The 22,479-nt window shown below is 41.1% G+C and overlaps 1 protein-coding gene across 3 annotated transcripts in view; it reads right to left on the reverse strand.

Annotated features, from left to right (window-relative positions):
• Positions 1-864: 864 nt before the first annotated feature.
• CFAP410 (cilia and flagella associated protein 410) overlaps positions 865-22,479 on the reverse strand; it is a 145,502-nt gene continuing 123,887 nt past the window's right edge. For all 3 annotated transcript variants that reach the window (XM_073633221.1, XM_073633222.1, XM_073633223.1), the window contains 2 exons: positions 14,535-14,631; positions 865-1,477 (listed from right to left, as the gene is read on the reverse strand). In XM_073633221.1, coding sequence (XP_073489322.1) covers positions 1,349-1,477; positions 14,535-14,631 — 226 coding nt within the window. In that variant the 3' untranslated portion in view covers positions 865-1,348. The remainder of the gene's footprint in view (positions 1,478-14,534; positions 14,632-22,479) is intronic.

Below are 22,479 nucleotides of genomic sequence, written 5' to 3' on the forward strand. Positions count from 1 at the left end.
TTTCCCAACGGAGTATTCTTCCTGAGTGCAACCGCCAATAGGTGCATCCTCTGTGGCAGTAACATTCAGACACGCTGAGAAAGGGAAGGAGGAGAATGGATAGGGGAGGGGGGGGGGGGAGGGAAGAATGAGGGGAGACTCTAATGTCCTGGGTGTCCACATGGCGAGCTGAGCGGCACATGGAAAGGCATTAAAAAAAGGAAGGGGAGGTAGTTGTATGTGGGCCCTGAACAGTAGGACGTGAGCCAGAACCCCTTTCTCTCTACCATATGATGTCCAGGGAAAGGTCTCACCCCAGATTGCTAGCATTTAAAGATCAAGAAAAAACATCATATCAAAAGTGCAAGTATAAAGAGCCAAGAGGCAAACCATGTGTAGGCTTAGGAGTACCGAGTCAGCGAGTTACAGGATGTACGTGCGGGAGGCCGAAGCGTACACATTTGTAGGGGGGTTTTTGTGGGTTCTGCGGATTTGAAAGATGTTGGTGCAGATCTCCTGGAAGAGAAAGGATTAGATGAAGGGGCAAGGTTCTCCTGCTGCAAGGGAGTGATCTGATTGGTATTAAGGTAATGCTCTGCTTTCGATGGAGATGTAAAAGAGACACGCTCTCCAGTAGCCGATCGAATGTGTAGAACAGCCGAATATGAGATGTTGAATTTGACTCAGTTGTGATATAGTGAGGAACAGACTGATGAGAAGGCCTTGCGCTGATTGGTGGAGGGAGTACCTCAGGTGCTGGCCGGCTTTTGATGCGGGTGAGCGAGGAGCGCGGCGGGAGCTAAAGCCTCCTAGCTCCTATCCATAGGGCACCGGAAGTAGGGCAGTTTTTTAACATGATGCTTCTTTACAATAAAGTCAACAATCATATTTTTTTAACCAATCTGGTCTACTTTATTTAATTATTACAACTGGGAATATGTTTCATTGCATAAGAAAATTGTTTTGTTTTACATTAGGCAGCATGTAGGAATAAGCAAAGGACATTACAGATACTAGGCACATTTATGAATTCATCTTCAGCAAATAAACTGAAAAATTTTGCACATTTATTTTCTCAACAAAAGTCGGCACCTTAGCAAATAAGACACATACATTTTATTCTATTTGAAGTGTTTAGGTGCACAATGAGAAATATGAATTGTTCCTAAAATGTACCATAAATAGTTTTCAACTGTGATCTTGCAGAGAAAAAATGCCTTGGCAAGCTAATTTTGCTAGATTTGTTTCTCTTAACATCAACATTCATTAAAAAAAAAATGTATGTATAGTGGGATTATGATCTAGTTTGCAGTTTGTCATTGGAATGCTCAAGTTGCAGACAGTACATGCACCTGCCTCCTTGACACATTTATCTCTCCTGCTGGAGCTCTTTTCTCTGTAGCTGATGAATCCTATTCCCTGCGGTTCTCTGAACAATTTCCAAATCTTCTGTGTCCAGGTCCTTGAGCAGCAGCAAAATTGCATTAAGGACGTTATTCTGATAAGACACAAATGGAATATTAGAAGATTCTTAAAGTGAAAAAGTAGCAACAGTAATACCTTGCTCTAATAAAAAGTATAAATGTAAAGAGTTTTAGCAAGCTAAAAATAGGTTCTGATGATTACCACACACAATGCATTTCTTACAATAAAGTATATTTAAAGCCAAAACTTTTTTCCGCCACATTTTAGATAGAGTGGGGGTTTGAACCCACTTGGCCTTTAGATGCAACAGAAAGCGAGAAGATATCTTTCCAATATGAGCAAAATCTCCTATAAAGCTGGCCATTCATTATACTATTTTCCTATTCAATTTCCGTTAGATTTACTTTCAACTATGTAGTGCAAGGGCCTGCCTGATTGCATACAAATTGAAAGCATTTAGGTTTGACCTCATATTATATGGTTTTGGTAAATCTAAAAGGAAAATTGTACAAGAAAATTGTATAATGTATGGCCAGCCTTATTCAGCCTCTTACACAGTTGTTATGGTTATAAGCATCCCCAGGGGAAGATTTACAGTTGAGTGCAACTTAAAAAATGGATTTAACTTCTCTTTCAGTCCCCAGACACCAGTGATCAAGACAATTAACCACTTCAGCCCCGGAATAATTTACCCCTTTCCTGACTAGAGCGTTTTTTGCGATTCGGCACTGCGTCGCTTTAACTGACAATTGCGCGGTCGTGCAACGTTATACCCAAACAAAATTTACGTCCTTTTTTTCCTACAAATAGAGCTTTCTTTTGGTGGTATTTGATCGTCTCTGCGGTTTTTATTTTTTGCGCCATAAACAAAAAAAGAGCGACAATTTTGAAGAAAACAATATTTTGTACTTTTTGCTATAATAAATATCACCATTTAAAAAAAAAAAAAAAGCAAATGTTTTCTCAGTTTAGGCTGATATGTATTCTTCTACATCACAATAAACATATATTGATTGGTTTGCGCAAAAGTTATAGCGTCTACAAAATAGGGGATATATTTATAGCATTTTTATTATTATTTTTTTTTTTTTTTACTAGTAATGGCAGCGATCTGTGATTTTTATCGTGACTGCGACATTATGGCGGACACATCGGACAATTTTGACACATTTTTGGAACCATTGGCATGAATACAGCGATCAGTGTGATTAAAAATGCATTGATTACTGTAAAAATGTCACTGGCAGTAAAGGGGTTAACACTAGGGGGAGGTGAAGGGGTTAACTATGTTCCCTGGGAGGTGATTCTAACTGAAGGGGGAGGAAACTAACTAGAGGAAGTGACAGATCATGGTTCCTAGCTAATAGGAACACACGATCTGTCACTCCTGTCAGAACAGAACAGGGAAGTGTGTGTTTGCACACACTCGTCCCTGTTCTGTCTCTCCTGGTCACGATTGCTCGTGGCCGGCGGTCATTGCGACCATCAGCCACGAGCATCGGCACCCCCACTGTGCAGCAGGCGCATGCCTCCGGAAGGGCATGCCTGCTTTCCGGACCCAACGTACAGCTACATGGTTTCGCGCAGGGGAGCCAACCTGTCGCAGTATAACTGCGGCGGCTGGTCTGGAAGCGGTTAAAGAAGGTGAATTTCCCTAACAGAAGCAAGTACAGCAATAAAAGCCTGATGATGATCTAAACCAGGAGTCTCCAATCTTTATAAACAAAGGGCCTGTTTTACTGTCCTTTAATTTTTAGGGGGCCGGACTGTGGTCAATGGGGGTCGAAGATGTCCTGGCGTCATTGGGAGTAAACGATGCCCTATCATTGGCATTAATGGAAGGAATAGTGCCCCATCTTTGGTATTAACTGGAGTAATAGTGCCCCATCATTAGTTTTAGTGGGAGATATAGTGCACCATCATTGGTGTCAGTGGGAGAAATAGTGCTCCATTGTTGGTGTCAGTAATATTGTCCATTATTGGTGTCACTGGGAGGAAGAGTGCCCCATCATTGGAGTCAGTGGGAGGAATAGTGCCCCATCATTGATGTCAGGGGGAGGAATAGTGCTCCATCACTGGTGTCAGTGGGAGGAATAGTGCTCCATCACTGGTGTCAGTGGGAGGAATAGTGCCCCATCATTGGTGTCAGTGGGAGGAATAGTGCCCCATCATCTGTGTCAGTCGGAGGAATAGTGCCCCATCACTGGTGTCAGTGGGAGGAATACTGCCCCCATCACTGGTGTCAGTGATGGGGCACTATTCCTATTGCCTGGCAATCACTGTACAGTTTTACATTTTGCTCCTTTTGTGCTATTTAGTTGTGTTGCGTTTGTTACAATATGATTTTTCTTTTATTAATCAGACTTACGATACATGGGACATAAAATTACACAATAGTGGTTGGTCATAGAGATATTGTCAGTTTTTGGCTTGAGTAGATTTCTCAAACAAATGCTGTTTTATACAATGGGGGTAAATATCATTGTTGTATTCAATTGACAGTTCAATTAACAGGCTATTTTCTCTATAGCTACAGTAAACAAGTAAGACATTACCTGTTTGAGATTCTTTCAGCTTTCAAACTGAAAGAATGACTTTTAAATTACTGTCTTGGTTTGAGTAGACAATGGTACGTAGATACCATTTTTGTATTCAATTGACAGTTTTCAACAGTCCATTGTTTCTACAGCCACAGTAAACAGGTATGTTTTCTGTGGTTTGGTAACTATGGTAAACAGCCTGACACATAAAAGGGGTGAGTAGGGACACACACACCATCATGCTGTAACATCTGACGCCACTCATGATAGAAGAAACTTGCCTGATGCTCCAGGAGAATTGTTGCTAATGGAGATCACGAACATACAGTAACAGAAGATAAGTAACCTTTAAGTGTATTTGTACTATTATATACCAAAGGCTGTTCAGTTTGCTAGGCATTTTGCTTGTTATAGATATCTGTCAGTTTTGTATTGTATTCCTAATATTGTAATAGTTTTTGTATGTACGGCATCTTTGTATAGTAAAGCACATTTACACACTGCAGAAATCTCAGCTTCCTTGCTTATACCACAGAGTAACCTTGCTAGATAGACGCAAGCAAAACATTAGTATATATATATATATTTTGCATGATCAATTATGGTTATATTTATTTGTTCTCTTTTCCCGCAGAACCTTGTTGACTCCAGCCTCGCCATGTCCTGCACGATCGTCCCGATTGCTTGCCCACTGCCTCCATTCTCTAGTAATCCACCACCCGGCGCGCCCAGGCCACTTGGTGCCTTGTACCTTGTGGTAAATGTTTTCCACTCTATGGGCCCCCTTTCTTAGGCATTGTGGCTTGCGGCGTTGCTTAGGAACCCTGTTGGCCTGTGCTTCTTTCTCTGCCAATGGGGCCTGTGCATGTCGGCGGGCGGGGACCAGCCTGAAATGCATGTTGCACCCACATGACGTCATAACGTCCCGACGTTTGCCTCCACAGGTGACGTCGGCTCACACGTCGCACCGACCGGCTTCACTGGCGGTTTCTCCCACCTTTAATCCTTTTCAGCTGCAAGTGGGGGCAGGTGTGTGTGGCAGTGATTGGCCACACATACCTGTTGTGGATTACAAAATGAGTGCTTCAGCACTCCATACTCCGTCCATCTCCCACTTGACTAGCTGCACCTATGTTGTGTGCGCCCTCTTCTGGCGGGCTAATTTGCATTGTTCCATCGCCTTCCTGATCAGGTAATATTTGCTTCCATTTAGGGATTTACTGCCCTCATTACTCATTCCTTGCTACCTGCATGCTCCATAGCCATATCTTTTTATCCCACTATTCTTAATCTACCCTTCAATCTTTAATACCAAGTGTTTTATTTGCCCTGCATATTAATTCCAGCAGCACTTCACCTTTTTTGCGTTTGCAGCATCTATAGGGACGGTATATATTATATACTATGGTCCCTTCCTATGCATCGATATATACACCTACTCGCTGTATATATGTCAAAATAAAATACACAAAAAAACTCTTTGGTAAATCCTGCTATATATACTCCTCTATACACTCATTTTTTCTTATGTTTAAATAGAGCATGAGGATTTCCTCAGTGTTATAAGAAGCCCTCCCAAGTACCTGTGTGTCCCTTGTGGCTGTGCTTTACTTCGTGTTGGTCTCCCTGGTTGCTCACTGCTATTTCCATCTGGAGGCCTCTGGCTGCACCAATCAGATCTTTGTTGGCACATGGCTGTCTGGTTTTTACAAACTCACTCTGTGGTTGTGACATGTACTTGCATTCATTTTGGCAACATGTAAGTGTAAGTGTTCCTCTATATTTTGTTCATATCCCTGTACTCAGATATGTTTTCCTTTTTGAATAACTAATGGTTGCATACTCTGCATACATGTTTATACACACATTTTTCTGTACATGTTATTTATTATCATTCTTTGTCTGTTTTTAACTGCTTCAGCCCCGGAAGATTTTACCCCCTTCCTGACCAGAGCACTTTTTGCGATTCGGCACTACGTCACTTTAACTGACAATTGCACGGTCATGCGACGTTGCACCCAAACAAAATTGACATCCTTTTTTCTCACAAATAGAGCTTTCTTTTGGTGGTATTTGATCACCTCTGCGCTTTTTATTTTTTGTGCTATAAACAAAAAAAGAGCGACAATTTTGAAAAAAAACGCAATATTTTTTACCTTTTGCTATAATAAATATCCCCCAAAAATATATAAAAAAACTATTTTTCCTCAGTTTAGGCCGATATGTATTCTTATACATATTTTTGGTAGAAAAAAAAAAAATCGCAATAAGCGTATATTGATTGGTTTGCGCAAAAAACTTATAGCGTCTACAAAATAGGCAATAATTTTATGGCATTTTTGTTATTAATTTTTTTTTTTACTAGTAATGGCGGTGATCTGCAATTTTTATCGGGAGTGCAACATTATGGTGGACACGTCGGACAATTTTGACACATTTTTGGGACCATTGGCCTTTTTACAGCGATCAGTGCTATAAAATTGCATTGATTACTGTAAAAATGTCACTGGCAGTGAAGGGGTTAACCACTAGGGGGCAATCAAGGAGTTAATGTGTTCCCTAGTTTGTGTTCTAACTGAAGGGGGGAGGAGACTGTGCAGGGGAGATGACAGATCGCTGTTCGTACTCTGTATGAACAGATGATCTGTCTGTTCTCCCCTCTGAGAACCGGAAACTGTATGTTAACACACACAGATCCCGGTTCTCCGTGTGCCCCCAGCATTCGCGGGAGCCCGGCGGTGATCGCGACTGCTGGGCACTCGCATTGGCTCCGTGGGCGAGCAGGGGGCGCGCACGCGCCCCCTAGTGGCCTATTGATTTAAATTTGAATTGTCTATATTTCAATAAATGTTGTTATACTCTTTTTACATACTCCTTGCATACTACTACTTGGGCCATTAAAGTCCCGTAAGGGGGAGCTCCTCCACTCTACTCGGGAAGAACTATGCCCCACTGTTGCTTATGGCGAGGGGGGAGGCACAGTTTAGAGACCACTGATTTAAACCCTATTGAGATCTAAAAGAAAGTTTTGCCATTAGTTATACGTTAAGTTATTGTTATCGCTGGAACAGCTATTTCAAATTAAAATTTAAAAATTACACATAAATGGGATTGCACAGATTTATAAATAAATTAAAAAGGGTTTCCGCGCTCACGGGCTAACCGGCCTGCAGCCTCCCCTTAATCGCACCCCCAAAAGGGGTGAGAGATATTAGTAAAGAGAAGATGGGTAGGGGTAAGTGGCGCTACCTATGCCGGGGTACCTATTTGTAATTAATAAACCGTGCTAATGTGTACAGAGCGGTAAAAACCACTCATATAAACCTTAAAGGTGTAAATAAACCTATTTATAATTAATAAACTGTGCTGATGTGTTCAGAGCGGTAAAACCACTCATATATACCTTAAAGGTGTAAAAAAAACATACAAGTGTAAATAAAATGTAAATAAAATCCCCCACCTTTTGCAAATAGGTGAACAACCTGCAAATACCAATAACTGAAATAATATAAATAAATGCTAACAGCGTCCACCAGGTGACTCAAATATATCAGATAGATCCAAAGTCCATACTAAACCACAGTCCCATCCATTCTGCAAAGTGAACGAATATGGGATATAAATCTTAGAAACAAATTAACATGTGCTGCAAAACCAATAATCAAGAACTGTGAAAATAAAGTTCCGGCATAAACAAAGTTCTTGTATGTGGTGACTTTCGTGAGGAAAATAGCTGATATCCAGTGACTTTGCGGTGCTCCCCCTCAAGGGTCCCCACTCACCAGCTCCTAAAACCCCTGCAGGGATAATAGGCATGTAGTACCAGGCAGTGGAATGGTGTCTTAGGATCCAGTATAGCCGTCCCCAGGTGCCTCTGCTCCAGGTATGATGTATCCGTCAGTAGCTTAATCCATCCTCATGGGAAAGAAACAGGGCTCCCATAGTGTGAAACGTTTAAAAATTATTTTTATTAAAAAACAGCCGATATACAGCCAGTAAAAACAATCTGGGCTCCCTATAGAAGAGGGGCCAGATACTCACACTAAATACAGGAGATAGTGCACGGAGGGAGCTTGTGGATAGAGACCATCAGCTGAGCGGCGTGCGCCTCAGCTGCGTTCCATGCTCGCTCCGAGTTCCGTTTGTGATGTATGTGTGTAGCTCCGCCTTACGCGTTTCGTCATCGATGTTGTCAAAGGCGTAGCTAGCGTACTTCGTATTGTGCTATTTGAAGGCAAGCGGGCATACTACGTTCTCCTACTGCTCCTCCCATGGGCGGCCTCCCATTATATACACTACACAGGCTCTCCCTATCGGATTGTGTCAGTACGAACTGCAGGGGAATCCCAGGATGTTAGGTGTATAAACGGAACATTATATCCCTGCTCACCATCAATAGAGGCAGATATAAACATTAATAAATCCATCTATTACAGGAAATATATATTTATACATCCAGTATCACTCTAATACAGCAATCTAAACCAGTTAGTAGATGATACCGTATGCCCAAAACATGACTTTAAGTTAAAAGGGGAAGGGGGGGGAAATGAAGAATAGGGCAAAGTCCCCTCGTGGTGATGTTAGGTAGTACTATTCCATATGCTGAGCATATTTGTAGCATAAGAGTGTATTATCGCATCATGTGTCAGTGACAGACTATAGTATGCAACATATCCAAAGATGGAGTTCCTAGCACTAAGTGGCCCCGAGATACGGGGCCACAAAACCGGTTCGGAAAATGTCATTCTCTGCTACAGAAAAGTGCTTGACATTTTATGAACCGATTTTTGGGGCCCTGTATCTCGGGGCCACTTGGTGCTAGAAACCCCAGCTTTGGATATTTTATGGTGCTAGTTCCACTGGGTTTGCACACCAAATTTGGGGTTCTTAGCACTAAGTGGCCCCAAGATACGGGGCCCCAAATTCGGTCAACTGTGTCCATCTGCAGCAATGTCATTTTGGGACCCTTTGGTTTCAGAGACCCCAAATTTTGGCTGCAGCTAGGGGGCATCTAGGAACCCTTAACTACCGAGTTTGAAGTTCGGGGGACCTATGGCTGCAAATGGGCACAGTGAGGCATGCAAATGGGCACAGTGAGGCTGCAAATGGGCATTGTTGACCCTCTTTTCCACTTACAGTAGCTGTGCATTTCTCACCCTTGTCTTATACTCGGGTCAATAAGTTTTTCCCATTTTTTTGTGGTAAATTAGGGCCTCGACTTATACTTGGAACGACTTATACTCAAGTATATACGGTAATTACCAAATGCCGCTAATTAATAGGTGTCAGCTTAAGATCAGGCCCACTACCGTGCAGGACCCCAGTCATAAACTGAGCCTGTGATTACTGGGCTATAAGGGGCTAGCGTCAACATACATGAAAAAAACATGAAAAAAACATGAAAAAAATGTGAAAAAAAACAGGGACCGGATGAATTAAGGCATAATTAGCATAAGTGTATGTAGACGCTCACACAGCGCCACTACCCATAAGGGTCATAAAGGCAACCTAGACCTCCTCAAAAGTGACACTGTTTGGGGGATCATACATACACCCATATGAAGGCAGAATACAAATAGACCACAAAAATTGCAAACATGGGATGGGAGGGATGATATACTACCTCCCCTTACTCTTGCACCTAGGCAGAGGCCTACCTATAGAAAGGGTAGACCACAATAAAGACTCCATTGCCTTGTGCCACTAGGGGCTCCAGCAAGTTCAACAGAAGATACTGTACTATACTGCTATACTGGATCCTAAGACACCATTCCACTGCCTGGTACTACATGCCTATTACCCCTGCAGGGGTTTAAGGAGCTGGTGAGTGGGGAACCTTGAGGGGGAGCACCGCAAAGTCACTGGATATCAGCTATTTTCCTCACGAAAGTCACCACTTACAAGAACTTTGTTTATGCCGGAACTTTATTTTCACAGTTCTTGATTATTGGTTTTGCAGCACATGTTAATTTGTTTCTAAGATTTATATCTCATATTCGTTCACTTTGCAGAATGGATGGGACTGTGGTTTAGTATGGACTTTGGATCTATCTGATATATTTGAGTCACCTGGTGGACACTGTTAGCATTTATTTATATTATTTCAGTTATTGGTATTTGCAGGTTGTTCACCACATTATCCTTATACCACTTGCTGGGGGGATCTCTACTAACAAGACCCCTCCCCATGCAAAAGGTGGGGGATTTTTATTTACATTTTTATTTACACTTGTATGTTTTTTTTTACACCTTTAAGGTATATATGAGTGGTTTTACCGCTCTGAACACATCAGCACGGTTTATTAATTATAAATAGGTTTATTTATACCTTTTAGGTTTATATGAGTGGTCTTTACCGCTCTGTACAGATTAGCACGGTTTATTAATTACAAATAGGTACCCCGGCATAGGTAGCGCCACTTACCCCTACCCATCTTCTCTTTACAGATTTATAAATATTTACTCCCTGCATCTGTTAAGTAATAGGGAGGATTCCCCAGTACCAGGGCCACGATTCTACATGTCTTCTGTGTCATATCCTTCTCCTGACATCTAATATTATTATATTTCTCACCATGGGGACTAAAAAAACTGGTGCACATGTGCATAGTAACCAACCAGCTTCTAGATTTTATTGTTAAAGATCAACTACTTCAAGACCCCCTAATGTACATTTATGTTACGGGTTTGAAGCGGTTTACCGGGGCTATGGCCAGCTGAGTCAGCCATAACCCTGATATTAAAATCTTTATCAGATGATTCTCTCTTTACTAACTGGTGCTTATATATATATATTTTCTAGCAAAAAATACTGATTTTAACATGTAAACAAAAAGTCTCAGGAGAAGGTCTGGTCTTAGGCCTGGTTCACACCAATGTGTTTTTTGGTGCTTTTTGCAGAAACACACTACAATTCATTTAACATGGTTTCCTATGGGATACGTTCACATCTATGCTTTATTCAGCCGCTGGAAAGGCATCAGGGATTTTTTTTCAATGCAAAACGGTGCTTTTTTTTTTTTTTTTTCCTTTTTTGGTTTAATAGACTTCAATGCAGAAAAGCATGTATTGTGGTTTTGCGTTTTTAATCTGCCCAACAAAAAATTGGCCAACAAAGAAAAAAAAAGCATAAAAAATGCAATAAGCAAATCAGTAAAATCGCATGTGCAAAAATGCAAAACGCACAGCAAAAAGTACTGAAGAAATGACCAAAAGCAAACTGCATAGGTGTGAACTGAGCCCTAAAGTGGTTTTTTGAACAAGCTGAAGTTAGAAGCTGATTGGTTTTAATGTACAGCTGCACCAGATCTCCCACTATAAGTCTATTGTGAGTAATTGGAAATAATTCCACTATGCTGATTAAAGAACTAAAGGGAAACTATTTTTTAATTTTGCATAGAGTAAGGGGGGGTTATAACCCCTACATTTTTTTTGTCATCTATGTACTAGTGAGGAGATTTCCCTTTCACATAGCCAAACCAGGAGGTGGGAGAATCCCGGGTTGTCACTAGGGTCAGCAGAACTAGTGGCTCCATTAAAAGATTTCCACTCTTTTACTGTTCAGTTTTGTTCTTGGTGATAAGGGTAAACAGGAAAAATAGCGAGGTACACCTCCCTAATAGGGTCACAGACAGCAATAAAAAAAAAAAATAACAGGTGCTCTAATTACTCTCCACTCTATCCAAAACATTTTAAATTGTAGAAAACAGCAGACATTATTAAATGGAGGGTTCTAAGTAATTATCAAATTTAAAAATAATCCCTTCAGACAATATTACTATACTAACTATATACTAATCCTGAGGCCATCATTGGATTGATTTACTGTGCGCTTTGAATGTGGTAAAGCTCTACTGATTTCCATCATCCAATCATGTGCCAGCACAAATGCTGTTTTGTTTTTCATTTTCCTTGCACCCGATTGAGTATTTTTTACAAAGTGAAGCTTCAACACATTCACTAAACTCTGCACTTGCAAAGTGCACAGTCTGTTTGCCTTTAAACTGACCACATTGCGCCTTGTTCTTGTATCCAAAAGATTCTTTGCAACGTTTACCAATGATTTTCTGGTAGAGGAAAAGAAAACGATTGCACAATCTTTGACAATAAAATCTCTGCATTGTGAGAGTCTATCCAAACAAACAAATCCTTTGAACATCCCAAAACTTGAGCAGCATGGGGCGGATCACATTGGTGGGAGTTTTTGTATATGGGGATATTTGGGGATATTGGTTACAGCCTAATGATAAGGCATTAACACCAAGGACACTATTTGAAAATTGCACAGTTTTTAAACACACTGTGGACCCTGTATAACATGTATTTAATTGGACAGGTGAATTTAGCCTGTAAAGTGATACTAAACACAAAAACAGTTTAATGGATAAGTTCATCTTTTAACAATAAATAATAAATGCACATTTTTTTGCAGGTAAAAAAAATGTGCATTTATTATTTTTTGTTGTTGGATCCACAGCATTACTATACAGGTCGCATGCAGATCTTTTAGTGTATCTGTGTGCCCGTATATCCCATACGGACAAGCAGATAAAATCCGTCAGGACGAGAGAATGAACTACCACAGCACTCCACAGCACCATGGTAGTTCACTGAAACGACAAGCTGACAGCCACAAAGGCTGTTAGACCTTGTAGTTTTCCATTCACAGAACACTGGCACGTTTTTTTTTTTTTTTTTTTTTAATTGCGACAGCTAGCAGGGGATAGAAGACCCTGCTAGCTGTCAGATCGAGGAATTGGGGAGTGCGGAGACCAGTCCATTCGTAACATGTTACACCCTGAATATGGGTGTAACCTGTAACATGTTACGGAAGGTTAACGTATCCTTTAAAGTGGAACTTCACCCAAAAGCGAAAGTTCCGCTTGTTTGCATCCTCCCCCCTCCTCTTTAACAACTGGCCTCTATTTGAAGGGGGTGGGGCGGAGAGCGGGTACCTGGTTTTGACAGGTACCTGCTCCCACTTCCGGTCGGATCGCTGCAGTGATTCAAACGAACATTCGCCCTCTCCCACAGCCTGATTGGCTGGCGATACTATATATTCCCATCGCGCACGTTCCTGGATAAGCTCTCAAAGTTTGGGTGCTGCAGCAATAACCAGCTGGATACTGGTTCAAGGCACAAAGTAGATATTTTCCAGCACACCATGGATCGACACAAAGTAGCGTCCAAACGGATTATTTATTGCATGATCACAACACAAGGAGAGTACAACGTTTCAAAGTCACGCAGGACCCCTTTGTCAGGCATGTGATATTCACATGCCTGATGAAGGGGTCCTGAATGACTCCGAAACGTTGCACTCTCCTTGTGTTGTGATCATGCAATAAATAATCCGTTTGGACGCTACTTTGTGTCGATCCATGGTGTGCTGGAAAATATCTACTTTGTGATTGGCTGGCAAAACACGTCAGGCGGGACTATCCAGTGACGTCATATCCGGACAGTGGAACGCACACCACCGCCGCGTATACTGGTCTTGTAGCGAATTTAATACCTTGTACAAGTGACTGCAAATATGTTGTTTTAAGAGAATCCATTTTAATAAATGGTATTATACTATGTGGGCTCCCCTTCACTTCCCCTGTATGTGTATTGAGGAGTGAATACACAGTGGTGTGAGCTGGAGAAGTGGAGGAGCTGCCCGATTCCTCCACAAGCCTATGGAGACTTTGTAGCTGAAAAGCACAAAGTCAAAAGGATCTGGCGAGTGTTAGAATACACAGAGTAGTGGAGGAGGCATGGAAATTTTACAAACTGCACAGAGGCACTTTTTATATAAGCACATATGAACTGCATTGGAGCACTTTGCATAAAAAGCACCATAAGAATTCTTTGAGGCACGTTTAATGCATTATTTCTTGATGTATGAAGGTCACTTTACATTGGACATTTATTTGCATTGTAAAAGTATTATTGTTTGATGTTACACATCATTTACTGTAGCTGTAGGTCATATTTGATTCATTTCACTATATGGAGTATAATACACATTTTTTTCCATAATAGTAAAACTGACAGGATTCTGGGACAGCACTGTGATTAGAGTAGAAAAATAATATAAAGTGCTACAGCTATGGCTTATCCCCCTTCACACTTACAGTTGAAAGCATCAGACTACTTGAAGAAAAGCTGCCCTTCGGTTCTCTAAGTGTAATGCACTGAGCTGCAGCCCATGTCTGAAGGCTAGAAGGTTGGGCTGCTGCATGCTAGGGTAACACTGAGTGGAATTATCAGTTGGCCTGAGTTGATTATGTCTCTATTGCTTGTGCTTCAGCACAACTTTGAAGGACATTATGGCTACAACAACACACTCATAACACGAACACCTACCCATCCCACACGAGAAAAACATATCTCCACCCGAGGTGCAACTGCGCTGATGTGTAGTAATCCAAATTGAACAATACATTAATTTGAGTATCTCTGTGTAGATTGATAAAAGCAAGCTGAAATCATAGTTTATTTTCTTAAGATACTACATACCACTGGTCTTTGTCCTAAATGCATACATAAGTATTTATCATGCTTAACTTTCCAGGTTATGAAATAGTACAAATAATTCCATACCTTTTTCTTTCTTCCTGAATCAGTTTCCATTGGGGAAGCAAAGGGAGAAAATTTGTCTCTTGGTAAAGGCTTCATGCCTAGCTGTTCACGTATTTTACTGGGGAAATAAAATTATGCGTTACGCTTTGTGATGCTACAAAATAATGCTAATTTGTTGTTTCAAAAATGTTCATTAGAGTTTAAAATATTCTAGTATCTTAAAATTATTGGAAATCTAACACAATTAAAATAAATGTTTTCTTAAAATGACTAGCCTGACAAGGAATCAAATAAGTATTTTTAGTCAATGTCCACAGTACATGATGGTACTGTTTTTGCTTTAAAGGGAGCGTTATGATATTAATGTAACTCAGATTGATTCTTTTTTGTCTGAATACATCTTCAATTGTCAAGAACGTCAAAGAAAAAAAAAAAAAAAGACAAACCTAGCCTATTCCTAAATGACAGTAACTTAAATTCTTCAATGCTGTATTTAAGATCTATTCAATGTGCAGCTCTTGTCAAAACATAATTTTCAAATCATCCATTACAAAGTACAAATTACTATTACCATTATTAATTCTACTAGAATAGTAAGGTTTATGTACATTTGTGTGATCCCTTGCAGTTATAGCCTGTAAAACGTGATGGAATACTGCATTGTGATCTCTCTGTTAATTGCTTGGTCTCTGTCATATATCTGTGCCCCTATTCCTTCATAATATGGCAAATATCTATTCCACCACATAATACGTGATTGCAAATGACTTCTGTACAGATTTCCTTTGATTAGTTATTTGTTTTTGAAAAACGCTTCTGTGATATGTTTGTTTGTAAAATAAATCTGACTTTGCTTTCACTATTTACAAGGCAGCCAATTTTATCATCTGTATGTACCTCAAGTGTTAGCCTTCAAACAGATTCCTGTGCAGCACCCCTGAATCTCAGGTCCAGGTTGTACATAAGGCTTTGACCTCTGCCCACATGTAATAGGTGCAGTTTGTACTATCATAACCAATTGATTCCCTTATGTCCTATTATTCGTTCACCCAGGTTGTCGCTGTTTGCTAAAGGGACAAGCATCCTCTTGTTCCATGTCAAAATCAATGCCTTATGATTTCCTGTGTTGCATCACAAGTGTGGGAGTGCTAATGTGATGAAATACTGCATGGTGATCTCTCTTTTAATTCCTCTGCCTGCTTGGTCTCGGTCACATGTAAGTACTGTTTAGCTCTCACTTGAAGAGCACAAGACTTAGAGACCTAGGGATTGAGAGATATGTAGTTTCTTCAAAGGAAGTGTGAGTTCTTAGACTATAGACAGAGATAGTGCATTAACCTGTGCAGTACCATGTGGTATGCCTCATGTTTGAACAAACAGAAACTCTTGACACTCAAATGTAAAGATTTACTCTATAATATGCTGTGGGCACAGGACAACAAATAATACAGTGAACTACATCATCAATACACATCTTTTGCAGGTGAAAACACAAATTGCAAGTAGGAAGGTTTATAATGCCTATAGTGCACTCAAAGACACCAGGCAGGGGGGGGGCGTGGCCAGCACCTGGGATGTGAGGACGTGATCAGCCTGAGCTCTGTCCACACCGCACACATCCTGCCAAAATCCTGTGATCCAGGCCGACATCCGAGGGTCCCATACACACAGTCGAGACGGGACTATAAATCCTGCACCTCTCTGAAGAAGAAGACATCTCCCACGCTACCCTCGGATACCACTCAGCAACCTATCATCCTCCCTGACTTTTATTTTTCCTTTTTCTATTATTCTTATTATTATTCTTTATCACCATGAGTTTACAGGCCAAGAGACACCACACATTCTTTATTTTGTGCGGACAAATGCAGATGGAGACCCAGAGCTGTGGACCTTTCCACGTCTCCTGAGATTAGTTGGCTAGGGGTCTGAGCCATGGCCCTCCTGCCAAATAGGTTTGGTTATGGGAACAAAGCTCTCATATGTTGGGGGATGAGAGCCGGGAGGGTTAGGGAGGGGGGAAAATTTGTTGGGGAATACTTTGAGGGGTTTTGCTACAACGTCATGGTGATCTACAAAAGACGCTGGTGTTCAATGGTATATGCATACTTTAAAAATGATTTTTTGGTTCTACAGTTTCTGCAATCTAGGAGTGAGATTCATAGATTGATGAGTAACATATCAAAGATACTTATGTTTGGGTCTATTTCTCAGGGTTCGCTGGACCTCGTCCGGGGCTGGGCTCTGGCGGGCAATGGGAAATGGACACGAATAGTTATAAATTGTTTATATGCATGTCTAAGCTCCGTATAGTTTCATGGAATGTTAGGGGGCTTAACTCCAAGGTCAAAAGGTCACTGATGTTTGATTATTTGGAAAGACATGGTCCACACGTGATCCTCCTCCAGGAAACCCACCTACAGGGATCAAGAGTAATGGCTTTAAAGAGAGCTAAAATTGCCTATGCAATACATTCTACTTACTCCACGTATGCAAGAGGCACGTCCATCCTTATAGCAAAATCGGCCCCTATCACCATAAAACATATTAAAACTGACCCTAATGGTTGTTTTGTTATTGTGGTACTTGAATTATGGGGTAAGCCCTATACGATCACAAGCCTCTATGTCCCACCACCCTTCACTAAATTGTTCTTTGAACGGGTAATGAGCTCCCTCCTAGCAATAGCAGAAGGCCCTCTCTTGATAGCAGGGGACTTCAACACGGTACTCGACAATTCCATAGAAAGGTTCAAGTGTTCTACATTGCCCCCCACACCCCTGTGCTCTTTTCTGGCCCAATTTGATCTGGTGGAGACCTGGAGGTGGAAGCACGCAGACGGGAGGGAGTACTCATGTCAGTCTGAAAAGCATGGTACTCTGTCCCGAATAGACCTATGTTTGGTTTCATCTGAGCTATTGAACAAGGTGACTGAGGCCAGATATCTCCCAAGAGCGGTGTCTGATCATTCCCCTTTAATGGTGGATCTTGCCCTGGGCCCCCCCACCTCATACCGCATGTGGCGACTGAGCCCACTGTGGCTAGCAGATCAGATGGTGGTGGATCAGGGCACAGTGGAAATGAAAGCATATTGGTTACGTAACCGTCAGAGTGTCTCTGTCCCATTGACCTGGGATGCCTTTAAGGCCACCATGTGTGGCATTTTTGCTGCGGCGATTGGGCAGGCCCGTAAGGCATCCCGGTCCAAATTAAAGGACGCGGAGAAGGATCTTAGGGCAGCCGAGGCTGCTTACTCCACCACCCCTTCTCCAGCAACACACAACGCCTTTAAATATAGATCCAGAGACCTGGATCTAGTCCTTTTAGAGCGCACTCAGAAGAAATTGCTGTATCAAAACCAGCGAATCTTTGAGTTTGGAGACAAAAATAGCAGATTACTAGCGTATTTATCTAGGCCTGATTATCAACCGTGCAGTATCCCAAGAATTAAAAATACAATAGGTACAGTGGTGGAACAGAGTGGGGAAATAGTCGATGCTTTTGTGAAATTTTACTCCTCATTATATGCTACCAAAGCTCACTATACTATTGTAGAACTAGATGACTACTTGGCCGGCATCACGCTACCAAGGCTCCAAGAAGAACAGGCCTCACTCCTTGATGACCCTCTAACGGAGGAAGAGATTGGAGAAGCCATACAGTCCTTTGCCAGAAACAAAACACCGGGACTGGATGGCTTCCCCATAGAATGGTATATACAGTTCAAGGAACTTTTGATATCCCATTTACTGAGAGTTTATAATTTTGCTATAAAAACGGGACAGTTACCACACTCTATGTCAGAAGCATTGATTGTCCTCATCCCCAAGCCTCATAAAGACCACCTATTGTGTGAGTCATATAGACCAATATCATTAATTAACTCAGATGTCAAGATTCTAGCCAAGGTGCTCGCCCGGAGATTGAACTCAGTTATCACCACCATTATTGGGGCGGATCAGACTGGATTCATTCCAGGACGATCAACATCCATAAATTTACGGAGACTGTTCACAAACTTGCAGGCCACTCATGATGTTGTAGGGAATAGAGCGGTGCTGGCCTTAGATGCGCACAAGGCATTTGACTCGGTCGAATGGCCCTACCTGCTGGAAGTCCTGGCGAAATTTGGGTTTGGAAATACCTTTATCAAGTGGGTTCAACTTTTATATTCACAGCCTACTGCTAGGCTGCGGATAAATACATCAGTAACCGATCCATTCCTGATTAAAAGGGGTACTAGGCAGGGTTGCCCCCTGTCGCCGTTGCTATTTGCAATTGCGATAGAACCTCTGGCGGCACTGATAAGATCCAGTGGGGAAATAAAGGGATTGACGATTGGGGGCCTAGAAGAGAAAGTATCTCTATACGCTGACGACATGTTAATATACCTGGCGGACCCCCAATCGTCTCTCCCAACCCTGCTGGAAATTAATCGACAGTTCAGCCTCTTCTCAGGGTTTCAAGTCAATTGGGACAAATCCCTCATGTTTAAAATAGATCAGGAAGCGGTGTTTACACCCCCTTCCTCCTGCCCGTTACAAATAGTTGACTCTTTCAGATACCTGGGGGTCATGATCCAACATCCTCTGTCCTCCTATAGCAAATATAATCTAGACCCACTTATTAACAGAATGAAGACCACACTGAAGACATGGACCAATCTTCCCTTAACGATCTTAGGTAGGATAAATATCTTTAAAATGATATTCCTCCCACGTTTCCTATACCTCCTATGCAATTCACCAGTATATATCACTAAAACTAAATTTAAGGAGATTGATTCTATCCTTATCGCCTTCATTTGGAAGGGGGGAGCAGTGAGAATTGCAAAAAATACTCTTCAACTGCCGGTGTTGGAGGGAGGATTGGCACTACCATGTCTCCAGACATACTATATAGCCGCACAACTGGTTCATGCCCATTGGTGGTTCTTCCCTGAAGCCAACAATGCGGCTACGTCCCTAGAAGCAGCCATACTCACTTCGTACGAATCCTTACAATATCTGGTTCACCGTCTATCTCTTAGAGGGAGGGAAAGCACTAAAATCCTTGAAATGACTCTACGAATTCTCAAATTAACTAAAATGCTGCCAGATACTGAGCACCGTACCTACTCTCCAAATACTCCATTATGGGGGAACCCAAATCTACAGGAATTCGCCCGTAGGACAGATGGGGAATACTGGTCGAAAAAAGGGGTAAAAACCATAATGCATTTATTCTCAAATAATATGTTTAGGTCATTTGAGGAATTTCGCCAGGACTACCAGCTGCCACGCACAGCCTATTTTCATTACTTGCAAATACGCCACACAGCAACCACCCAGTTTGGGTTGCATAATGTAACTGTCCGATTATCTCCGCTAGAGCAATTACTAATAGATCCTTCCCATGACAAACTGATCTCCACATACTATAAAACTCTACTGCACACCACAACGCACAGACTCAGTAACACGCTCACTAAGTGGAAAGCTGATATCCCTGAGCTGACGGAGGATATCTGGCAGGACATACTTCCCCTCCAGGTCCCCTCTGTCATCTCCTCCAGGGGTAGGGTCATACAAACCAAACTATTATACAGAGCATACTTTACGCCATCCTTATTATTTAAACTTAGAAAACTACCATCGGCAATGTGCTCCAGATGCAGCATTGTGGAGGCCACCTTCTTCCACTTGATGTGGGAATGCACCGAGATCGGGCGGTTCTGGTCAGGGGTTACTGCTTTTGTCAGTTCCCTGACCCAATTGCCTAATATCTGCAACCCCCTGAGATGCCTACTAGGATATGTGGACGATGAGAGTATATCTAAAAACAAGCAAACTTTCCTGAGAATTGTATTATTTTATGCCAAAAAATCTATTACTATTCATTGGAAATCACAATCCCCACCTACAATAGCATTCTGGCTGAACATGGTTAATCAGGCTATACCATTATACAAGTTAACATACGAAGCCAGAGGATGCCCTAAAAAATTTTACAAAATATGGGGTTTGTGGACTAGCTCTGAAAACACTATTACACCTACCATATAAAGCTAATAAAGAAACTCCAGTCAATGATACCAAGTTTGATGAAAACTGAATAGACATATGCAGCTGTACAATATGAAAACATGTATGCCAAATATATACCATTGTCTGACACTCTGTATTGTAATGAGCAATGTCTGCTCGAAATGTGTGTATTTGTGTTTGTACGTCTGTTTTGTACCACAAAACCAAATAAAAATTTACCTTTAAAAAAAAAAAAAAAAAAGACACCAGGCAGGACATTGTTGTGTTTTTTTTTTTTTCATCATTATGGCTTTACATGTTGTGAAATATAAGATTTTTTTTTAAAATAAGAAATGTAATAATAGATGGATACCTATGTCACAGGGCTATTTATCGCTCAAAAATAAAGATGTGAAAAAAATATATTACACATATAGAAAAGGGAAATTGAGCCCTAGTGCTAAAGCTGTCTTTTTGTATATTTACAGATTTAAAACAAAAACTGTCTATATTATAGAATTTATAAATTGCATCCTACTCTACACGCTATAACTTTTTCAGGCTATACACTCCATGTTAGAGTTATTAAAGCTGTAATAAACCCAAAAGCAATTATTATATTGCAGCTTAAAGTGATTGTAAAGTCTCATTTTTTTTTTTCTAATAAAATAACAAACATGTCATACGTACCTGCTCTGTGTAGTGGTTTTGCACAGAGCAGCCCAGATCCTCCTCTTGTCAGGTCCTTGCCAGGAGCTCCTGGCCCCTCCTTCCTGTCGATAATGGTGAAGGAGCACATCGGGTGTTACTTCACGTGGATAGAACATCCATCTTTTATCACTTTTTTTGGACGTTTTCATGTGATTATTGAATAGACTTTTGTTTGATTATTTATGCATTCAATATTTCATACTTCATATTTTTGGGCACTTTATGGTTGCATAAGTAAATGTTTATCCTTGCACTGAGCACTTTTTTCAGCACAGACTATTTATATGTATTTAAGATTTGCACTTTATTGATTTATCATGTTGATATAATACTGTTCATGGATTGCAGTTTATACATCATATTTTGATATTAAGGTTTAATAGTGGTTGTAAATAGGTTGGGTTAGGATACCATAGGAAAGCGCTGCTCCTCCTCCTTTTAAGCGTTATCAATTGGCCAAACAGCTGCACCAATCACTTTTACAGTTGACAGAAGGGTGTCCACCCTCCCGCCACCGCCTTTTTCGGACTCTTCCATCCCACCAACAAGCAAGGGACTGATGCGTCTTGTTGCATCCAATGCACTGCGAGGAGTGGAAAGAACAGAAGCTCCTTCCCCTCTTCTGTGACATCAGACCTGAAGACACAAGGATTTCTTCTGATTTCTGCTTATAAAAGCAGTCAACCAAAGCAATCTCAGTTTGATTGGCTGTTTCGGAGGGCAGAGGAAAGATCTGGGGTCTAAATGAATCAAGATATCTACATAAAGAGGACCTGTTGTGGCCCATGCTATCACAAGGGAAGCTGTTCATCCCTTGTGATAGTATTAAAGTTCAATCAAAACAAAATGTAGCAGTACAGTGTCAAAAAAATAAATAAATGCAGTGTAGTGTGATCACCGTTTACACGTGAGAGCAATAATTCTAGCACCAGACCTCCTGTGTAACCCTAAACTAGCAATCTGTAAACTCTTTGATGCGCTGTCTACGGAGATTTTTTAGGTAACGTAATTTGTTACCTTTCCACAGGTGTATGCAATTTTTAAGCGTGATAGGCTAGGTATCTATTTACTCTTTTTTTATATTTTACCAAAACATTGGGTATTATATTGTGTTTGTGTGCACTAAAATTCATTCAACTGTAATTTTTTTTTTACTGAAAATTTGTGTTTGATAAACCACTACGCAAATATCATGCAACATTAAAAAATGTCAACACCAACCATTTTATTCTCTAGGGACTTTGCTTTCA

This window comes from Aquarana catesbeiana, linkage group LG06 (genome assembly GCF_042186555.1).
Source record: "Aquarana catesbeiana isolate 2022-GZ linkage group LG06, ASM4218655v1, whole genome shotgun sequence".
Lineage (NCBI taxonomy): Eukaryota > Metazoa > Chordata > Amphibia > Anura > Ranidae > Aquarana > Aquarana catesbeiana.